We start from the raw sequence: 22,325 nt of genomic DNA on the forward strand, positions 1-22,325 counted from the left end.
ATGTGCCCGTTCTATGTGTTGCAGGTGCCTTGATGGTGTACGCTCTAGCTGGATGAACTGCTACAGGATTCCTGTAGGATATCCTGTAGCCGTTTCTCCTCCTCGGGTGCATGCCGGAACGGTGGAGACGGTGGCAGGGAAAATTTTAAGAACCCCCCCTAAATTTATAAATATAATAAATGGGCGAATCTCCATGGTATATAGGAAAAATGGAAGGCGATTTTATCAATAATATAATATGCATATATAATTTTTTGGCGAGTCTCTCACCAGGCATGGCGAATATTTTACTCAATTATAAAATCTTGTAAGATTTTGGCGAGTCTTTCACTAAATAATAAAACTTTGTAAAGTCCTAGTGAATCTTAGCAGAGGCTACATGCTGGTTTAATTCCCCCATTTAAATAGGCTACATTCCAGGTGAATACCATGGGTCAATACCATGTGCCATTTTGGTGAATACCATGGGTCAATACCATGTGCCATTTTTATTTTTATTAATTCTAATATTAGGGTTAATAATGGTTTTTTGCATGGTATTAATAACAATCTAGTCCATGGTATTTGTCCCATAGTATTTTTGCCATAGGTTTCACCTAAATATAACCCATTTTTTGAGTGTTGGTAAATATAAGGTGACTTATGGAGTAAATATAAAAAAAAGTTTTATTTGTTTACCATACCTCTCATTTATTTATATTTTTATTAATTTACCATACCTCTTTTACAAATATGGTATTTGGCCCATAGGATTCACTTAAATAAAACCTCTTTCTTGAGCCTTTCATAAATAGAACGAGGGTTATGGACTAAATATAAAAAGAGGTTTTATTTATTTACGATATGTCTAGTTTATTTATATTTTTATTTATTTACCATACCTTTTGAGTAAGTATAAAAAGACGTTTTATTTATTTACCATACCTCCACTTTATTTATATTTTTATTTGTTTACACCCTTACATGTATATAAGGTGACTTATGGAGTAAATATAAAAAAAAAATTATTTATTTACCATACCTCTCATTTATTTATATTTTTATTAATTTACCATACCTCTTTTATAAATATGGTATTTGGCCCATAGGATTCACTTAAATAAAACCTATTCTTGAAAATGGACGAATGGATTCACTTAAATAAAACCTATTCTTGAAAATGGGCGAATGGAAGGTTGTAAGTCCTAATTTCAAGGGCTAAATTTACCTTTTTTACCCTCTCCCTTAAAATAAGGTGGGCTATTTGAGGTGATTTGTAAAAATGTACTATGATACAAAATATTCGCCCACTAAAAATTTAAAACTCCTTAATTTCGCCAAAGGGCGAACATTCGCCCCTAAAATTATCCTTGGACGGTGGCATCACGGTCATGGTCGCAGGGTCCTCGGATGGCTTTGATAAGTAGCGCATGGGGTCTCTGCATCCTTTATTCCATTTGAGAATTGCTTCCTCTGAGAATTCAACGTTCTGATTTCACTGTGCAGGTATTTCCATTACATGGCAACAGGGGTGGTAGAAGGAGGCAAAAACAGTGGGTGATGGAGAAATCATTAGCTTGCATGCCTCCGTGTCGGACCTCGGGCTTTAGATCTTCCCACACAGTCGGTTTTGGGCCGTCCAAAGATTCTACAGGAAGTTTCCTGTAGAAATACAGAACTTCCTATAGAAAGTCCTGTAGCTTCCTGTAGAAGGCTAAACTGTGATCAAATCATGCCTAGACCTTGGAAGAGATGAGTGTTTCTGGAGGGAGTGCTGGTGAGGTCACCTGGTAGCATAGTAGGGACCCTTGTCCTTGAGTTGAGGGACCTCTTTTCCTGCATGGAATACCTGCAACCTGCATGAACTATCAAATCTTGAACCTGTTTTCCCTGTTTCTTTGTTTGTTTTTTCTCTTTTTTTTTTTTTTTTGAAAGACAGCAGGGGCGCCTCCATGAGGTTTTCACCCTTACCATCTGCCTTGAGCGCCTCAGAGAGGTTTTCACCCAAGGGTCTTTTTTCAAACATTTTCAGAAAGACAGCAGGGACGCCTCAATGAGGTTTTCACCCCCACCATCTGCCTTGGGAGCCTCAGAAAGGTTTTCACCCAAGGATCTTTATTTATTTATTTTTATTTTTCTTTTTCTTTTTTCTTTTTGAGATGTTCAGGGTATGCCCAAAACAGAGGCAGAACCCTTCTCTATGACCAGCACTGATTTTTCCACAGTTTTGATGAATTCTTGCCTTGAAAGAGGTTTTCTGTAGATCTTTAGTCGATGCCCATTGACAAGCATGGGGATGGCCTCCTCATCAATGGTCCGAATAAGAACAGACCCATTGTCATTACATTTTTCCACTACATATGGTCCCAGTCATCTGGTTCTCAGCTTCCCTTTGAAATCCTTATGCCTGGAATCGTACAACAGCGCCCAATCTCCCGGATGAAATTGCTTGTCATTGAGGTGTTGGTCATGCCACACCTTCCTCTGAAGTTGAACCACTTCTGAGTGGAGAAGGGCCTGCATTCGGTGCTCGTCCAATCCATTCAGCTGCAATAACCTTTCTTGTTGGGCATGGCTGAGATCCAGGTCCAGCTGAGCTGCCATCCTCAAGGTGTTGTACTCGAACTCAATTGACAGCAAAGCTCTCTTCCCATAGACCAGCTCATAAGGTGTGAAGCCGGTTGTGGTCTTCCAAGTGGTGTTGTAAGCCCACGTGCCCTCAACCAGGCGATCTGCCCAATCTTTTCTACTGCTGCTCACCACCTTAGTCAAGATCCCTTCCAATGCTCTATTGGTGACTTCCACCTGCCCATTTGCTTGAGGATGATAGGGGGTGGAAGTCCTATGCTTGATTTTGTGATGAGCGAGTAGGTCTTCAATTAAGTTGGAGGTGAACTGGCTTCCTTGATCGGTGACTAGCTCTCTTGGGTAGGCAAATTTGTAGAAGATGTTTTCTCTTAAGAACTCGGCCACCTTTTCTTCTGTCGCTGCTTTGATTTCCTTGGTTTCTGCCCACTTTGTCAGGTAGTCTGTGCACACAATGATGTAAGACCTTTGCCTCGAAGGAGGATTGATTGGACCCACAAAATCCATACCCCACTTCTCAAATGGCTCAAGAGTCACTTGAGGTTGGAGAGGCATTTCGTCCCTTGGAGTCGGTTTCCCCATCCTTTGGCATCGGTCACATTGGCTGATATACCTTCTGACATCTTGATGAAGCGTGGGCCAATAGTAGCCTGCCTGCAGGATTTTGAAGGCAGTCCTTTTGGCTGAAAAATGTCCTCCACAAGGCCCGTCATGACAGGTTAGGAGGATATCAAAGACTTCCTCCTCCCTTACACAACGCCTTAAGATCTGATCGGGGCCAAGCTTGAACAGGTTGCCCCCGATCCAAGTGAATGAGGCACTCTTCCTCACGATCCTGCTCTTCTCCCTTGAGGATAGGTGCGGAGGGAACTGTGCTGAGACAAGGTAGTTTGCTATATCAGCAAACCATGGAGAGAGTACTGAGATAGCAAACAGACGTTCATCTGGCATCTGGTCATCCATTGTTCCATCCTCACCTGCAGGTAAATCCAATCTAGACAAAAATTCAGCAACAACATTTTCTTTACCTGGTTTGTCAACGATAGTCAAATCAAACTGCTGCAACAAAAGTAACCATCTAATAATACGAGCATTCACATCTGGTTTATTCATTAAGTATCTAATTGCAGCATGATCAGTATGTACAAATGTTTGATATCCAGTGATATAATGTTGGAACTTGTTCAGTGCATGGACCACGGCCAAGAATTCTTTCTCAGTTACAGTGTAATTCAGTTCTGCCTTGGATAAGTTTTTGCTAACAAAGTATATGGCGTAAGGAAGTTTCTGTTAAACTTGTCCTAAGGCTGCCCCTATGGCTTTGTTCGAGGCATCAGTGTGGATGTGGAAAGGTAGGGCCCAGTTTGGACCTCTCAAGATTGGGGCAGACACCAACTTGTCCTTTAATTCATTCAGAGCCTTCTGACAATCGTCAGTCCATTTAAACTCAACATCTTTTGCCAAGAGGCTAAACAATGGCGAGGCTAGCTTGCTGAAGTCTTTAATGAATCTCCTATAATACCTTGCTAAACCTAAGAAACTTCGAACATCTCTTACCTTTTGAGGAGGTGGAACCTTCTTGATGAGAGCAATTTTGTTAGGATCCACCCGTAACCCTTGGCGAGAAATGGTATGGCCTAGCACGGTCCCTTCAGTCATCAAGAATTCACACTTTTTAGGACTAAGGGACAGGTTCATCTCAATGCACTTGGTTAGGACTTTTCCCAGATTGGACAATGCTTCCTGGAAGTTGGACCCATAAGGAGTGAAGTCATCCATATAGATTTCCACCGAATCATGGACCAGCTCGTAAAAGATGCTCAAGACGGCTCTCTGGAAGGTGGCAGGAGCATTGCATAGTCCAAAGGGAAGAACTCGGTAAGCAAAGGTACCCCAAGGACAAGTGAAGGTGGTCTTATCTTGGTCTTCCGGGCTGATTTGGATTTGGTTATACCCGCTAAACCCATCTAGGAAAGAGAAAAACTTCTTTCCTGCCAGTCCATCCAACACTTGATCTATGAAGGGTAGAGGAAAATGGTCTTTCTTGGTGGCTTTGTTCAGTTCTCGGTAGTCCACACAGATTCTCCACTTCCCATTTTTCTTGGGAACCAACACTAGAGGGGACAACCATTCGCTATCCGAGATGGGGTAAATGAATCCGGCATCCAACAATTTTTGCAATTCTTCCTTGACGATGTCCTTAAGGGCTGGATTCATTCTCCTTTGGGGTTGCCTAACCGGTTTACAATCTTCTTTGATGTAGATGTGATGGGTACAGACTGAAGGATGGACTCCTTTAATTTCCTTATAGCTCCAAGCAAAAGCATCTAGATGACTGGCCAACAGACTACACAGCTCCTTTTCCTGGGAAGGAGATAGGGAGGAGCTGATCTTTAACATTCTTTCAGGGCCGAGCTCCACATTTTTTACTCTGGGAGCGACAGGGTTGGTCACACAAAGGTCCACTAAGGTGCTGGCTTGGGCATCCTCCACCAGTTCCTCTAAGGACAATGCACTGGGAGGTGGATTCTAAATCAAGGTCTCAATCGAATCATCCTCTGTTGGGGGGCCTCCCCTAGTGGTGTCTAGGGTGCACAAAGGTGATGAGTATACCTCATCCTCTTCTCCTTCCTCCAACCAAAGTGGTAAGTCATGCTCTAATGAGGGTTGGGCAGGAGGGTACAGAACTAGCTGCTTGGACATAGGACCATTTTTGATGGTCATGTTTCCTGCACGGCAGCTTATGTAAGCATCTGTAGTGGCTAACCAGGGCCTTCCCAAAATAAGGGGGTATCCAGTAAGCTTTGCCTTTGGTTGCAGAACCAAGAAGTCTGCAGGGTACTCCCAATAGTCAATAGAGACCAGGACATCCTCTACAATCCCTTCGGGAGTCACGGTGGAGCGATCTGCTAGTTGCAGGACTGTCGAGGTCTTTCTCAAGGAACCCTGAAGGTTGAGTTTGAGCATGGTATCCCTGGTCATCACATTAATGGCAGCCCCCAGATCAATCAATGTGTGTGGTATGATGGTGCCATTGATGTGGACATCAACTACAGGACTCCCAGGATCCAAATACTTTGGGCAGATGACTTGCCCCAACATAAGATCAGACAGTTGTCCTATGACATTGATGGTTGAAGCGTCTCTTTTTCGCTTGCCTGGGTGTCTGAAACACTTTTCCTTAACCAGTTTGTTGTATATCGATACATCTTTGATGGCTTGGAGAAGTGGTATTCTCACACACAACTGTTTGAGTTCTCCCAGAAGCTCATCCTCCTCTGGGTTGGGTTGAGTGGTGGCCGTTAGTCTCTCAGGAAAGGGTGGAATGGCTTTTGGTTCACTTTCCTGTTTATCGTCCTCGTCCTCTGGGGGAGGAGGTGGGCGATCCAGAAGAGTCTTTCCCGATCGCAGGTTGATCTCCTGGATATCCACAGCATAGGTAGGGCATGATGTTTCCCCAGTATATACCTGCTGGGCCTGTCGGTTGTTGGGGTTCAGGTTCGGTTGAGCAGGCATTTGGGGTTTCCTTAGAGGAGCAGGAGGTAATGGTTGTGGTTGAGTTGGTGGTGGAGGCAAAATGGTGGGAGGAGTATTGTATTGGGGCCTCTACCCCGGTTGAGGTGCATTCCACTGAGGCTGTGGCTGGGCATGTGAGTGAAACGAATGAGTAGTGGGCTGAGTATGGTACTGAGGTGGGTAAGACCATGGAGGAGGTACAGACCAGGAAGGATGAGCAGGGGGACCCCAGGAAGGCATAGGAGCAGATTGGTTGGGGCTATAATAAGCTTGGGGTGTCCCTTGCATCCCCTGTTGGTAAGGTCTAGGTCCATGTGGCCTCCTTTGGTTGAGGAAATAGAGAGGTTCAGTGGGCGCTTCTGTCCTTGATACATGACTTTAAGCCCAGGTAAGGTTGGACATTGGTTTGTGGGGTGGTCCTCCTCACAAACAAAACATACCTCAACCGAATGTAATGGGCACTCATTCTTAGGGTGTTTCCTTGTACACCTAGGGCAGAAGATAGCCAAAGCCCTCTCAGCTTCCTCTTTCTTCTGTTGGATTCGGAATGTATCAAGTTGCATGGCAATGGTCTGTCTCACCTCACTCTTGAGGTCCTCTAATTGATTTGCAAACTCATGTTTGGAGAAAGGAATACCAACTGAGAGGGGGTTTCCTCTACCTCTTTTCCGGGCTGCCCTAGAGTGGTTTCTAAACACAGTCTTTATATCCTCATAAGGTAGTTGGTAAATATCTCCTCCAGCTAGCATGCGAAGGGTATCTAAGAGGTCTTCAGGGACTCCTCGGAGCAGGACCAACTTGAGAGATTCAGGGTCAAGTGTGCACCTAGCCCGTTTATAGCTAAGTTGGAACCTTTCCTCGTAATCTTCTAAGGACTCATCATTCCCCATGGTCATCCGAAAGATTTCTCCCTTGGCTTCCTTGGACCTATAGTAGTCTCGGTATTTGGTATTGAAAGCTTGCTGCATCTGGGCCCAAGTGGTGATACTGTTCCCAGCTAAGCCCATGAACCAGCGCAATGCTGCATCCTTAAGGGTAGAGGGGAAGAGTTTCAGTTTTTGCTCATCTTCAGTATAGTCATAGGTTCGACAAAGGACGGAAAACTCAAACAGGAAGGTATCAGGGTCTTCAGTAGTCAGTCCATGGAAGTGAGGTAAAGCGGAGGGGATGATGTTCTTCATTTTCATGTCTCCATTGGTCTCTCGGATGGGGAAGGCACCTTCAATTCTCTCATCTTCTCCCCTATTATCAGCCATAGCTTCAGATGGAGTGTTCTCTAACTCTTCTTCTGCTATAGGATATTCGTATATCTCAAGAGGTTCGCCTATAGGTTCTTCTGGATCACTGTCACCAAAGAAGAGAGAATGGTGACTCAGTGATGTGGTGGGGGTGTTGGGTAAGAATTTGCTTGTTTTATCTCGATTTCTACGAGGCATGAAATGGAAAGACTTTTGATTGCTTTTGTTTTTTCTGGTACCTGCAAAACTGAAATAGATTGAACTGCAACTAACTATCTTGCTGAAATGGAAATGCGGAATTGAAATGAAAGCATGAAAGAACTAATCTATTTCGCTCAAATGAAATTGCAGGAATGAAATGCTAAGCTACGCTTGCGGAATTGAAATGCTAATCTACGCTTGCAAAAATGAAATTGCGGAATTGAAATGCTAATCTATGAAAGCAGGAAATGTCTATGCTACTTTTGCAAAATGGAAATGAAATAAACTACTTAGCAGAAGGCGGGAGTAGGAAAATAGAAGAAAAGCAACAATCACTAATACTCTGACGCTTCCCCGGCAACGGCGCCAAAAAGATGGTGGGCTCCAGTATTGTAGCAATAATGCTACAACTCTTGGAGCTTCCTTCTTTAATTTTATCAACCCGGTAATTCGTAACAAACTTGGAAGCGACGCTGCTGTATGCACAAGTACTAGCTCTTGCCGCAGCTGTCACTTCGTCAACTGACACAAGTCCGCTAGGGGCTCAAGCCAACTTCTATGAGCTCTTAGAAGAAGCTTTTTAACTGATGGACGAAAGCTAACTCAAAGGAAGCTAATCTACTTGCAGAAAGGAACTGAAAGCCAACAAGAAATGAAAACCCTAGCAAACCCTAATTCTACCAGCTAGTCCTACTGATGCAGAGATGGGAATGCAAACTACTGAAAGAGATGCCATTACTTCTATGAAGGTAAGATACCTGCGTCTAGACTACTTCTACCTGAAGAAAACATCATTTTGTATTTTTGAATAAGTTATTTATAATTATCATGCATGTGCTTTTAACTGGCTTCTTACTGTGCAGAGGCGGATCATGGGGGAGAAATGCTTGGAAGAGGTAGGGAAGGTTCAGAGAGGGTCTAAGGAGTTCCTAACATCCTTCCAGTGAGTTTCACAAAGTTTGGCTGCCAAGAGACCGCGTTTATGAACTTCTATAGGAAGTCTGCAGGGGTTCTACAGGATGTTTCAGAATTTCTACAGGATGTTCAGCAATTCCTACAGGATGTTCTACGATTGGGTTTTGGATGGTGGGTGAGTGGAAGAGGCTGCATGGCTGGATAGGGAGGTAGGAGAGGGATTTGTAATGACTTAGTGACAGAGAGATGAGATGATGAGGGGGTGTGTAAAGCTAGTTTGTCTGAAAGAGGGCAGAGGGAATGGAAGGCCAAAAAGGTAGGATGACGTGGGCAGTAGAGTAGTTGTGAGAAGAGGGGTCTAATTTGGAGATGAGTAGTTGGCCTGGATGAAGCTTATAAGGACAAGAGAATGCTGGAAATGTACTGCACAATATAAACTAAACCAAATCATCCACGTCCTGCACATAATCAAAATATTACTAATCTATCCTAACTGTTTAATGAAACCAATGAACAGGAACGTTATTTCTAAAGAGAACCATGTATGGTATTGAATCAAAGAAACATTCCAAGAGGTCTGAGCGCATGGATAACTTCTAAAAATGAAAATGTTGCACCAAAGATTGCATGAGTGCGTAAACCAATGTTTTTGGTGGGTAGCACTGTCTGCAATTCCAGCCCCTAGGAAGAGGTGAAAATGAGAGTGCAGGCAACCCTGTTCTGGAACTTTTATCAATTATAATCTCTTTACTCTATTCGAAACATCTGGAGCAGCTCTATCTTCTAACAATGACCTACTTAACCATACCACGAAATCTAACTCAACAAACTACGTTTCAAATGCATGTAAAGAAAACCATAATGCTGAAAGAAAAGATATCAAAACAAAAAAAGGAGGCCTTAGGCTCTCAGGTTGGGCCCAACCCCGAGAGCTATGGCTCCTTTAAAAAAACTCAGAACTGAGATCAAATCTGACTGCTTCCCATTAAAAAATAATAATCATAAGTCAAAGGGTCTACCAATGATGGCTACAAAAGAGCAAAAACAGAGCTGGCAGCTCGTAGTGCAGAATGTGCAACAGTTTTCCAAAAGTCCTTTTCGAAGGCTAAAGCCTTATCATTTATACATCACGAGGCCCCAAGCTGGCCTCCTAAATCTATGGGACTTAGCTGACCAAACTGGGAGTGAACAACTGCTTCCTCAAAATCCGTTTGGCTGCCTTCTAGATCCGGTTGTGGTGGCTGTTGGAGCTCAGAGTTGGGGGTGAAGATCCCGAGGAAGGCCATTTAATGCCGTGGACAACACTCCTACGAATCCTCAACCCCATCTTGGCTGTCTCCTAGCCCTTATCTGCTCGGTTTTGCTCCAACATGTGTCAAAAAACCTGAAATGAGCATGTGTTAGCCACCTAGGAATAGTGACTGCCCTTATTCGTACAAATGACATAAACATACTAAAAAACGATTCATAAGTTATGAAAAATGAAGGGTTGAGCAAGGGTAGTTAGGCCAAATGAGCCCAAAATGTTACCAAATTTGGGGCTCATCACCATACAACCCTTACAACGAACCAGAATTGGCCCAGACCCTCATTTCCCAAACCTTTGAACACAGGCAACTTCATTGTGCTTGCCATATTGAATCATGGTGGTGGTGGAGTTGGTATGGGTGAAGATGGAGGTGATGGTCGTGAAGCCAGTGGTGGTGTGGGTGGAAGTGGTATTCGCGGAATTCTTCGCCTTATCAGATGAATGGCACTTAGCGGAGAGACCTTCACGATCTCTTCCTTGTTTCCTCGCGAAGGTGAAATCAAGGGGCTATTTTTTGGACCCTTATTTCCTTCGTTCCTATAAACCTTTCCCCTTTTCATAGCCCTAAACAACAAGGTAACTGCATAACCCTCTTTTTTAGCACAAAATCATTTTAATCCAAGTATTCAAACACTTTATGTACTTGCATCGTGGTCCTTTGAGAAAGCATCACTCTGCCTCGCTGTAGTTGACTGAGGTATCAACCGCAAACTCAATAACAAATCCTCCTATAATATGATCGAGCCAATGATCAACAGCACGAGTGATCTTATCCTTCGATGCTTCCAACCTTCATACTAACTCTAGGGTCCACACAATAGGACCGTCAAGTTTCCACCTTCCTTGGCTATCTGCTAGCTTTGTGATCCACTCGTATAGCTCAGTAGGGAAGGACGCAAAGAAGATTTTGTGGATTTCCGTATACAGGTAGTTGTCTACCCACTCTTCTTTTGACAGTTACGGGTTTTTGTTCTCCTATGTCGTGAACTCGTGAATTTTTCTGGCCAACTAGCTTTCGATTTCTTTCTTAGTTGGATTCCAATGATACAACATCATACATCTCTATGCAGATTCCGGTCCCAACAATGGAACCATTTGTTGGCTTATGGGGGCCTAACCCAGGTTCAGAGTTATTTAGCCAAACAAATCCCTACACTACTGGCCCTTTCGACATCAGCTTGTGGAGCGTGCACTGAAGTCTCACCCAAAGCAATATAGAGGGATGATGGAACCAAGTTTCTGCACCCTTGAGATGTTTGTGATGTCGATTTAGTCCAACTAGACCTATCTTCACGCAGGTCAATTTGCGCACTGTCCCAACCTTCAGTACCCTCACGAAGTGGCACAATCGTCTTTCACGCAACCCTAACCAGGGGATGAAATGGTTTTGCGCTGCTATGGCAGCGATCTGCGCTATTTCCTAACCTAGAATGAATATTACTTATCTTCTTTAACTGATCTTAGTTAACTTCACGTAAATAGACATTCTGTCTTGCATTCACTTAATCAACACCATTATACACATTCGCGCATCATATAAGTATTAGAAGTGAATTTCAAACCCAATATAACAAATGCATAAAACAGGAAATAAATACGCAAAATTGATAGGAAACTTCTCTTTATTAATACTTCCAACTGATACAGACTCGACTTGCCCTGTGCACTTAGCTGCAAGGGTCTACGCACTCAATTGCGGACTACTAGGCCTCTACGCACTCAGCTGCAGAGCCTTCTCCTACTCTACAACCCAAAACTAGACTTTACTCCACAGATATGACTCAATCCTTCATCATTGCTTCTTCTATTCTTTTACTACTTAGAGCCTTGCTCTATTTATACAATCTCTACAGCTGACATTACAATAACAAAATTAAGGGCAGACAACCCTATGACTCTTTAACAAACTACGCGCTCCATGCCCACAAAATGCAGAGTCTTGACATCAGAATTATAAAATTGACCAAAATCTGGGCTCTAAGCCCCAAAAATTCCCTTGGGGGATCCCGTTCCCAAAATCACTTTGGGGACATTATCCACTTTCTAACCACAAGGACAGCTCCAGAGGGATACACCAATCAACAGAAGAAAAAATTTGTGGTGCGTGCGACATAATTTTCAGTTATTGCAGGCCATTTGTATAAGATGGAATCATATGAAATACTTCAATGTTATGTGCCTGACTTTGAAAGACACAGTATCCTCGCTGAAGCTCATGGAGGAGTTGCGGGAGGACATTATGTAGGAAAAACAACAATGCAGAAGATTTTACGCGTTGGGTTGTGGTGCTCGATGCTGCATAAGGATTCCAAAGCATATTGTACGACATGTGATGCATGTTAGAGGATGAGCATGTCGTCGCGGAGGGACAAACTGCCTTTGAATACACAGGTGAAACTACAACCATTTGAGAAATGGGCAATTGATTTTGTAAGGCCGATTCAGCCTCCAGGCAAGAAGACGAGCGCACGATATATCATCACAACGACCAAATATTTGACCAGATGGGTGGAGGCACAGACTGTGAAGGGCTGTATTGGGGCAACATTAGTAGAATTCCTATTCGAATATGTGTTGACGAGGTTTGGTTGCTCAAAGATTTTGATGAGTTACCGCGGCATGCATTTTCTCAATGAAATGATCAGCGCGCTGATAGAGGAGTTCCAAGTTTAGCATCAGAAGAGTACGTCATACCATCCTAAGGAAAATGGAACGGTTGAGGCTTTTAATAAGACATTGGAGAATGCACTGACGAAGGTTTGTAATGTGCAATGGAATGATTGGGACGTGTGCGTACCAACAATGTTATGGGCTTACAGAACTACCTATAAGAAGCTTACAGGTCAGACACCTATTAGGTTGGTCTATGGTGTAGAAGTTGTAATTCCTATGGAATACATTGTTCCTAGTCTATGCATAGCGACTTTCACAGGAATGGCGGTCCACAGAGCCTTAGAAGAAAGGCTCGTGCAGCTAACAAAGCTCGAGGAATATAGGTTTCTAGCTGGATTCCATCAGTAGGTTCAGAAGGGACGTGAAAAAGCTTGGCACGATTGGCACATCAAACTGCACACCTTCAAAGTAAATGATTTATTTTTATTATACGAGAGTAAGTTTGATAAGTTTCCAAGAATATTTTAGATGCACTGGCTGGGGCCATACATTATCAAAGAGATTACACATGGTGGAGTAGTTCAGCTCGCAAAGTTGAATGGAGATCCATTTCTGGGGAACGTAAATGGAAGTCGATTGAAGCCATACACTGAGGATCTGGCCCAATGACTATATGATGGTAGCACCATATTAATGCTCCAGGCAGCAGCAAGGAGGCACGGGAGTATAAACTACAATGCTTGGTTTGAAGAGTTGCACGACAAGGGGGCTTCACGAAAATGAAATAAGTCACAGTACTAGAAGAAGTGCGAAGGGAGTTGTGCTATAGGAGGAGAGACTATGCAGCGCAGCCAGAAAGTAACCGTTATAGTCACTATTCATGATTTTACTGCCAGGAGACGGTTAAGAGGAGCGGGGGGCAGCATTTAAGACATTTAAAGCTGAATTTAAGAGTGAAATCTTGGAAAATCTACCTCCAATTCAGCATTTATGGATGGATTTTGGGGGGAACGGTCGAATTTGAATTTAAATTCACCTATAAATTACGCGTGGTCATCCAGCGGAAAACACTTTGCATCCTTAGAATTTATGTTTTGTGTTGTTTGGTGTGCATGAATTGCGAGTATTTTGAAGCTCTGATCACAAACCATGCATTTGATAAGTTTCTTGAGTTAGATCAAAAACTCATTACTGACATCATGTTAGGACTAGGTCCCGCTAATTGGATGAGGCCTACATTATCTCCACCAACATCCAAGAGAAATTGGCAATTTTACAGAGGACGTAGTAGAAAATCAAGGAGGACAGTGTAGGATCGACAACAAAGCAGTTGGTTGAGAAAATCAAACAGGTAGCCACGCAGAGCGTGTTTCAAGTGGCAGTGGCACAAGTAGAGTTGGGAGGTCTTCGCAGTAATATCTCCGCGCCAACAGAGTGACTCGGGGGCGAGTCACAATCTTTGTGTTGGGACCTGTTGAGATGGGGTCCCCTAGGGTCATTTTTGGGGCAAAAGCCCAAGTTTTGTTGTATAAAATGTAAAGTCTCCGCAAGTTGTGGTCATGGAGCACGTAGATAGTTAAAGTTTCATAAAGGGTTCTATCCTTATTTTATGTAAGTTGAGTTAGATTTTGAAGATCTACCCATGGTCCACGGACCATGGGATTGTATAAATAGGTGTGTCTTAGGATGTCTAAAGCAAGCAATAGAGAGGAAGATGAATGTAATGGGTTAGTGAGAGGAAGAGCATAGAATTCTTAGAGTATAAGAAAGGCTCTGCAGTTTTTTGCGTGAAGGCCTAGAGTAGAGTCCGCAACTAAGTGTGTGGACCCCTGCAACTGAGTGCGCGGGAAAGTCTTGAGTCTGTAAGTAGAACTGAAGTATTAATAAAGAGATTATTCCAGAAACTCTTGTGTTTTGTCTGCTTACTCTATTTTACATTAATGTGTTTATATTGTGATAAATGATGGGTTTTATGGAATAATAATATATTGATGCGCGACTTTACACGATTTGTATTGTTATATGAATGCAATTGATGCTAACTGTTTACGCGAAGATTATCTTGTTGTATGTTGAATTTATTGAACACTTAAGCCGATCTGAGTAATTACTGGGTTATAAGTCATCTTTGATACACGTAAGTAGTTGATCCACCTATTCAGGGTTCACGAAAGATAGTCGTAGATTTTTGTGGAGGTCTAGAGATTGATTAAAGGGAGTTATATCGATAAGTCTTAAAGGCTTATTGATCTACATGAAGGCAGATTCAGAACATAAACGACATTACACTGATCTTTGGGTGCAGAAACTTGGTTCCAGCATCCCCCCATACTACTTCGGGTGAGACTCCAGTCTGCGCTCCATGGATTGATGTCAAAAGGGCTAGTAGTGTAGGGATTTGTTTGGAAAAACTAACTCTGAACCTAGGTCAGGACCCACTAAGCCAACACTTGAAGTGCTGTAGCATCATGAACGGGTGGAGGAGGGGGGGGCTACCCCTCAAAGGACACCATATAAGGCTGCAATCAGAGAAGAGGGTGCAACTAGGGTTTAACAGATCCTCGCAACTTAAGAATATCTATGTTCCATATTTTTATTAATATATATGCATTCTTGACTTATATATCAATAATCTTTTTATAATTGACAACATCAACAACAAAAACAATAATAATTAAAATAAAATTGTAATTTAATTGTAGTAGATCGAAGATTAGCCACTAGATCTATCTCCAAAATGTAGCTTCAGTCCATTTCTTCTTATTGTGGATGTAAAAAATTACTTATGTGAATTCAAAATATTTTATTTCTTTCTTTCTATAAAATGATACAACTTTGTAAAAGGAGACTATTCTATTTGGTTCACTGCTCTACAAATTTTAGTGTTTCTTTTGCATAGTCATCCATGCTCAGCTTCACGAGAGGGGGCTCTACCCCCTTGTTTAGCCAAATTGTTTGGAGAGTTCATAATGATTATAGATATACTCATATTCCCCTTAAATGTCCTCATATTGAACATCCTTTTCATAGAGAATCTATGAGAAGTGGGGTTTTTGGTTTTGCAGCGAAACCCCCATTGGGTGCATATTGGCAAGCTAGAAATCTAGGGCGTTACTTGCCAAAAGATGTGCAAAGATTAGAAATATGAGGTTAAATATAGCAACATTGGAGAATATATCCAATATATGTAGGATCACGCCCTGATGTGTAAATTCATTAGATTATGGCCCTCTGAAATGCTTATGATTGGGTGGATCTGAAACAAATGGCACCTCTAGTGTTAAATAGAATTAGAGCTAGGGGAAAATTGATTCTTCACAACCATTTTCTCTGGCTTGGAATACAGATAGAGGGTTTTTGAAGGAGGGGTGTATTTTTTTAACAATTCAAGGCTCGTCATGTGATTTTGGAAGGAGCGATATAATCTGGAGAACGAATATTTCCTTGTTTCCCCAATGTGGGTATGACTCTTTTCTCTCTCCAAGGAATATTGGGAGGACGAAACCCTTAAAGGAATTAGCAATTCCATTGGCCACTTTTTTCAAAGTATCAGAGACTACTAAAAGAAGAAGGTGCACTTCATATGCTTGGGTTTGTGTTTACATTAATATCTCTGAGCCTCTTCCAACCTCCATAGATACTTATTATCATGATAATGCTTAGAAATAGTCTATATATTAAGAACATGTACCCTTTAGATGCATACATTATCACAAATACATACATCTTATTAGGTATTGTCCAATGAATACCAATGAATTTCTTGAAGAAAACCCTTCTCAAAAAGAGAAAATGATATGGGAAAATTCCCCCAAAGAAGAGGAAATATGCATCCACGAGGTAACTGAAATCCTGACTAGATCCCTAGATTTGGAAATAGGTTCGAGTTTCTCGTCTTTGGAGTCTCCAAAGAAAAACAACATCCAATCAAGCACATAATCAACATAAGGAAAATCCCATGACTCTCCATTAAATCGTACAAAATATTGCAAAAGTCTCTTAAAGAGAACCATCAAAATCTGTTACCACAAGAAATGGTTAGCCCCTTTTAGAAGAAACTAAAGTAGAAGCCCTACCAGAAGATATGGATTTGGATGACCCACAATAGGTTGAAGTTGCAAAATAATGGCATGGAAAATGTATGAAGGACATATCAGCTCATCAAGCTAGGATTTTGTACAACACCTATTTTCGAAACAAGGAAATATACCAATTGGGCTTGTGTTCTTTTCAGACCAATCTTTGGGTTCAAATGAGGAACTTCAAGGTGGTCTCTAAGCAAGACAAAGAAGCCAAAAAAACCAAGCGACAAAAAAATAAGGGACCGATCCAAGAAGATGGTGAACAATTAGTCAAACTTAGGGAAAATCATGCCATTGTTAGAGGCATTTCCCCTTGAAATCTTGAATCTTCGATGAGTTCTCTATGTAGTCATGATTGCCATTTGTTATTGATAGGTAACTCACTAGTCTCAAGAATCTCTTGGATTTTAGCCTTCTTTTTGAGAATTCATATATATGTAACTCTTTTCTAATTAATGAAAGGACTTATTTACCACAAAACTAATTATAATTTAATTATTTTTTATGGTTTTTTAATATTAATAACATGAAATGTAGATGGCTACTTATCCACATTTTCTTCACCATTTAATTTATGTTAGTGCGCTAGTTAGTTTTTCTATGAAAACATGTTTAATTGCGCTGAAATGCGCTCTACAACCTAGTATGGGGTAGATGTGTAGGCATTAGATGTTAGATGTGTAGGAATTAAATATGTGAATATTTTTTAAATGCCAGCCTCATAAATATATATATATATATATATATATATATATATGTGTGTGTGTGTGTGTGTGTGTGTGTGTGTGTGTGTGTGTGTGTGTGTTATGTAAACATGTTTAATTGGTCAAATTACATTAAAAAAATAAATTAAAAATAATAATAATAATTAATAATTAAAATAAAATTGAGATAAAAGAGCAAATTTACCGGAATTTTTTTAGCTTCAGGTTTTTGCAACCCATAGTTTTGCCCATTGTATTCTTCTCTAATGGTCAAACTACATAAAATAAAAATAAAATTGAAAAAATAAAATGTGTATGTAAAGAAAACCACTCAATAAAGGCACACTACACAAAGACTTTATAGCTCCGTGGATACATGTCTTCGAGGTAAAACTTGGGAAAAACAACTTTTCTCACTTTGTTACATACCCTTCAAAGATTAGATTTTTTCAAGATGTCTAGTATGTTATTCATTTTATTTTAATTGTTTGAAATTTTACTCTTCAGTGTGAAGAGAAACACGAGCACGAAAAAAATAAAATATGGTACATGCAGTGCTACATTTTATTTATATTTTTTTTATCCACATTAAAATTTATTGGAGTTGCTCAATTTAGATTGTATCAACCATTAGTTTTAACCTCCACATGAAATTCACTGGAATATGTGTATCAAATGTTCATAACAACTTAGTTTAGATACAATGGTTACTGAGTTTTGTTTAAGAGATCGGAAGATAGTTAATATCCTCGACCCCTATAAAAACAAAGGTATATATTCTAATTGAGTTTTACAATATAGCAAAGAAGCTTATTAGCTTTTACGGTCTAACAACAGAGCTTCAAGTAAAACTGGTTTAAGTACCCAGCTTATATATATATTAAACACCAAGAGATCAACTTTCAAGATACAAACATTTACTCAAATTTTACATTCAAAAAAATGCTTACACCATTAAAAATTTGATCCATATAAACGATTAATAAATCCCAAATTAAAATAGATTTAAGTTGATTCATTACCCCAAAAAAAACATCACTCTTCAGCTCGAAAAGAAATCCACTTTGCTCACTCGACCGAACAAAAGAGCCTTTACATTACCCCTTTGTAACCTTATTCGTCATTGCATACGTACGCAATATTTCTCGCATGAAAGTTCTAGAAAATTAGCATGAAGGTGACCACGACGTGCCACATGGCCCAAAACAGAAACAAGGGAAATAGCATCAAGGGGACCGCTGTAAGCAAATAAAAGAGGTCTTCCTCATCAATACATTTTTCTTGTAAGAAGTTCTGTACGAGTTTCCTTCTTGACGTTTCATGTTGCATCGATTATAGTGGATATTCACATTAGTGTTCTCACTTGGTATCTTTGATCATATGAATTTGACGTTTTAATAAACTAATTTTTTTTTGGCAATCCAAAATTCCGATCTTTCCAAATATTTGAATAAAATTGAAATTTTGGTAACTTTTCTGATAAATTTAAAATATACAAAAGTCATCCTTAAGAAACTTAAATCATATAAAACTCAAACTACTCTTCCTGGTTTGACCAGATTTAAGCATACTCAGCTTGAAAATGAGATCTATTTGCTACTAAATCGGCCCACTGAGAATAAATGTTTCAGGCTTATTGTTTGAAACGGACTCGGCATCCTCCATCCCGTAACATGATTAATAAACTCCATCCTAATTAATCGCAATCGTCAAATGTGGAAGATGGGCGGTGGTCCACCACTCTCTATCCACAAACCCAAAAGATTCGGGAGACGAAGTCATAGTTTCCCAAAAGAAACGGACCACCTCTACATATGCCGTGAAGTTTCTCCACTTCCGCTAATCTTTAGAAGTTGTGGCTTGAAGTTTCTCCGCTTCTGCACTAAATGTACCGACCATACTTGGCCTTTTAAATACCCATCCCAACTCCCACCTCCTCCTTAAATTTGCTCTTTCTGCATTCATCTGCTCAGCTGCTTCTTCTAAGTGAATCAAATTTATTTCCAAAGTGTTGTGAAGAGACAAAATGGTGAAGGAAGTAGGTCGGTTTAATGTTCAAGGATGGGCTGCCAGGGACGAATCTGGCATTCTCTCGCCCTTCAATTTCACTCGCAGGTTCTTCCTCTCTTCACATTCATAACTGCTTCTATTGATACCCATTTGCTGACAAATTTTGTCCCCTTTTTCTCACTGTCGAAATAATGGTTTTACAGGGAATTTAGAGTTCTGATTTTTGAAAGTTCTTGTATAGTTTGTTCCGTGTCTAAGCTGTTTCTTATCTATTATTAAATTTTGATACCCTATCCCGATCCTTGAAGGAAGGAATATTTGTTTAAGGCTTCATGGTGTCTTCATTGTTTTGTCTGTTTTGCACTATGTGTATCTGCATTCAATTATTGGTTTATTTGGTGAAGAGTATATGTTCCTGTGCCACTCTTCTCGCTTTATTTTTCCCCCTTTTCAAGTCTATTTGTACAGTTATGTTGAAGATCCCAGGGTTGTGGGGTAGTAATTGTTTTTTATTAAAAAAAAAAAAAGGCTTGAACGGTTACTTTCCAATGTTTGTTTGGGTCAACACGGATACGAATGGTTGGACAAAGCATGGCGTTGTTTAGGTGGGGTTGTTTCTTTGATAGATTTATATTCTCGGTGATGTGTCGATAAATTGGTTGGCAGAGAGAATGTTAAAGATCGGATGGATGATTGTTGTGGTTTTTAAACGTTTAATTAAAACTTCCCACTAAACTTGTTTTGTTTTTTAATGTTTTAGTTAAAACTTACAATTAAAATATATATTTTATCAGGGAAACTGGGCCGCATGATGTTACTTTCAGGGTCGTATACTGCGGAATCTGTCACTCTGATCTACACCAAATTCGTAATGAATGGAATAGTTCCCAATACCCAATGGTTCCTGGGTAATGTCTTTATATTCTTATAACACTACTTCAAATTAAATAGCAAGTCAGCAAGGATATATGCCTAGAAATTCCTGTTCACTTTTAACTTACAATTACTTTTTTGCAGCCATGAAATAGTAGGTACAGTCGTTGACGTTGGTTCAGAAGTGAAGAATTTTTCTGCGGGAGATCGTGTGGGCGTGGGCTGTATGGTTGGAAGTTGCCATCATTGCGATTCTTGTAGCAAAGGGCAAGAACAGTACTGTGAGAAGGTCATTTGGACGTATGGCAGCACTGATGTTGATGGTTCTGTCACTTTTGGAGGTTACTCATCCTTGATGGTTTGTAACCAGAGGTAATTGATCATTATCCCAACTCATGCAACCATTTTTTTTAGGCATAGGTTAAACTTACCATAAAAGGCTTCCTTTTCTGTCCATATATGCCTGCTTATGTTTGGCACCGGATCAGCGAGTTTTGGGAATCTCCCAATTGACACAAACCTCAGAAAATTTAATTGAGCCAAGTTCCGGCCAGGGCCTGCCGAGACGGGTGGTTATCTCTGCCATATAAAATCTGACAAATGCCATTATTATTTTTCTTTATATTGGTTAAATAGGGTTTTAACCATTTGGGTGGTTTGTGGGTTGTAAGCAGCTTTGTGGTGAAGGTACCAGAGAATCTGCCCTTGGACGCCGCTGCACCATTGCTGTGTGCGGGAATAACGGTGTACAGCCCCATGAAATATTTCCAAATGACAGAACCTGGGAAGAGCCTGGGCGTGGTGGGGCTTGGTGGTTTGGGACACATGGCTGTCAAATTTGGCAAAGCTTTTGGATTGCAAGTGACTGTGATAAGTACATCGCCTAGCAAGGAAAAGGAAGCGAGAGAAATTTTAGGGGCAGATTACTTCGTCATCAGCAAAGATGACAAACAGATGCAGGCAGCAGCCAAGTCTGTAGACTATATTATTGACACAGTTTCTGCCAATCATCCTGTGGAGCCCCTCCTTAATTTGCTGAAGGTGAATGGGAAGTTGGTCATAGTTGGTTTGCCAGAAAAGCCTGTTCAATTTGCTGCTCCGGCTGTTGTAATGGGTAAATCCTTTCTGCCCTTTTGTCCTGTAGATGAAAGATATAAACGAAATTATATTTTAACTGCACTGAGAGTATCAAAGGCATCCACAGCTTAGGCAGATATGCTATCTCTAATATTTGGATTTCTTTACTGCTTTTTTGGACAAGAATTTGGGCTTTAGCCACTTTTAATTTGGGTGTGTGCAGGCCGTCGATTTGTAGGGGGCAGTTTGATTGGAGGGGTGAAGGAAACTCAGGAAATGTTAGACTTTTGTGGAGAGCATAACATCTGTTGCATGATAGAAAAGATTCCAGTGGAGTATGTAAACACAGCAATGGAAAGATTGGTGAAGGGAGATGTGAAGTACCGTTTCGTAATTGATGCTGCCCAAAGTTTCAAATCCCATGAATGAAGTGTGATGTTTTTAATTATCATTAGAGGTAGAAAATGAAGAACAACATAGGAGTAGGATGCATGTGTGTGTCACAGAGTAATCTGTTTAGGCGAGATACGCAAGATAAACAAAAATGTCTGAATGGGTCGCTGTCTCTAGAGATATAGCCATTTGGAACCGCTACCTTCTGCTGCTGTGGTCAGAGACTCATAATGTGAGGGCTCTCCGGTCGTACTTTACCATTATAAATTTCAGGTTTTGAGCGAGTCATTGAAATGCCTTTTTTCATGGACCGGACGAGACTATGGATTTATTAAATCTCAAAGGGTCGGTAATGTAACCATACAAATAAATAAAAGATCTGAGTTTATCATATTTTATAATATTAAATTATTATATATTATTTTTTCATTTTAATTTGTTAATATGAAGAGAAAAAAAGCCTCTAATATTATTTAGGAAATAATATACATTCATACATGCCTGGTACAACTCAAAAAATATGATTAGAAATAAAACATCATGATTATTTTTTTTTTATACAAAATAACAGTGTTGAGTTGAAAGGGAATATTTTATTTTTATGTTCAGTTCAATAACTATATAAAGGGTATATAATAAAAAAAATACATATAGAGTAGTCTTGAAAATAGATAATAGATGAGTTGTTAAAATAATGTTTTTGGTTGCCAAATTTGCAACCTATGTGTGAATAAGAAAAAATATGTACATATGAGCTTTAAATTTTAATTATGGCCAAAGGTTGAGAAGAATTTAATGGATTGATCTTTTTTGTGTTGAGTAAATTTTG

At 40.4% G+C, this 22,325-nt stretch overlaps 1 protein-coding gene across 2 annotated transcripts; it reads left to right on the top strand.

The window, feature by feature from the left end:
- Window positions 1–18,952: 18,952 nt before the first annotated feature.
- Window positions 18,953–21,925, top strand: LOC149218521 (mannitol dehydrogenase-like). 2 transcript variants are annotated; one of them, XM_089384080.1, is made up of 5 exons: window positions 18,953–19,258; window positions 19,978–20,061; window positions 20,171–20,398; window positions 20,701–21,140; window positions 21,327–21,925. In XM_089384080.1, the coding sequence occupies exons 1-5, from the start codon at window positions 19,170–19,172 to the stop codon at window positions 21,530–21,532; spliced, it is 1,047 nt and encodes a 348-aa protein (XP_089240206.1). In that variant the 5' UTR covers window positions 18,953–19,169; the 3' UTR covers window positions 21,533–21,925. The 2 variants fall into 2 exon arrangements, with proteins under 2 accessions (XP_089240206.1, XP_089240204.1); XM_089384078.1 differs by having other exon boundaries at window positions 18,955–19,258; window positions 19,948–20,061.
- Window positions 21,926–22,325: the final 400 nt, after the last annotated feature.

This window comes from Pinus tabuliformis, chromosome Q (genome assembly GCF_031772625.1).
Source record: "Pinus tabuliformis cultivar Carrire ecotype Pingquan chromosome Q, CPIR1, whole genome shotgun sequence".
Lineage (NCBI taxonomy): Eukaryota > Viridiplantae > Streptophyta > Pinopsida > Pinales > Pinaceae > Pinus > Pinus tabuliformis.

Coding starts and splice junctions, on each gene's coding strand:
- LOC149218521 (XM_089384078.1), top strand. CDS start 19,170: ATGGTGAAGGAAGTAGGTCGGTTTAATGTTCAAGGATGGGCTGCCAGG. Junction 19,259..19,947: donor CCCTTCAATTTCACTCGCAG/GTTCTTCCTCTC, acceptor ATATTTTATCAG/GGAAACTGGGCCGCATGATG. Junction 21,141..21,326: donor TGCTCCGGCTGTTGTAATGG/GTAAATCCTTTC, acceptor GGGTGTGTGCAG/GCCGTCGATTTGTAGGGGGC.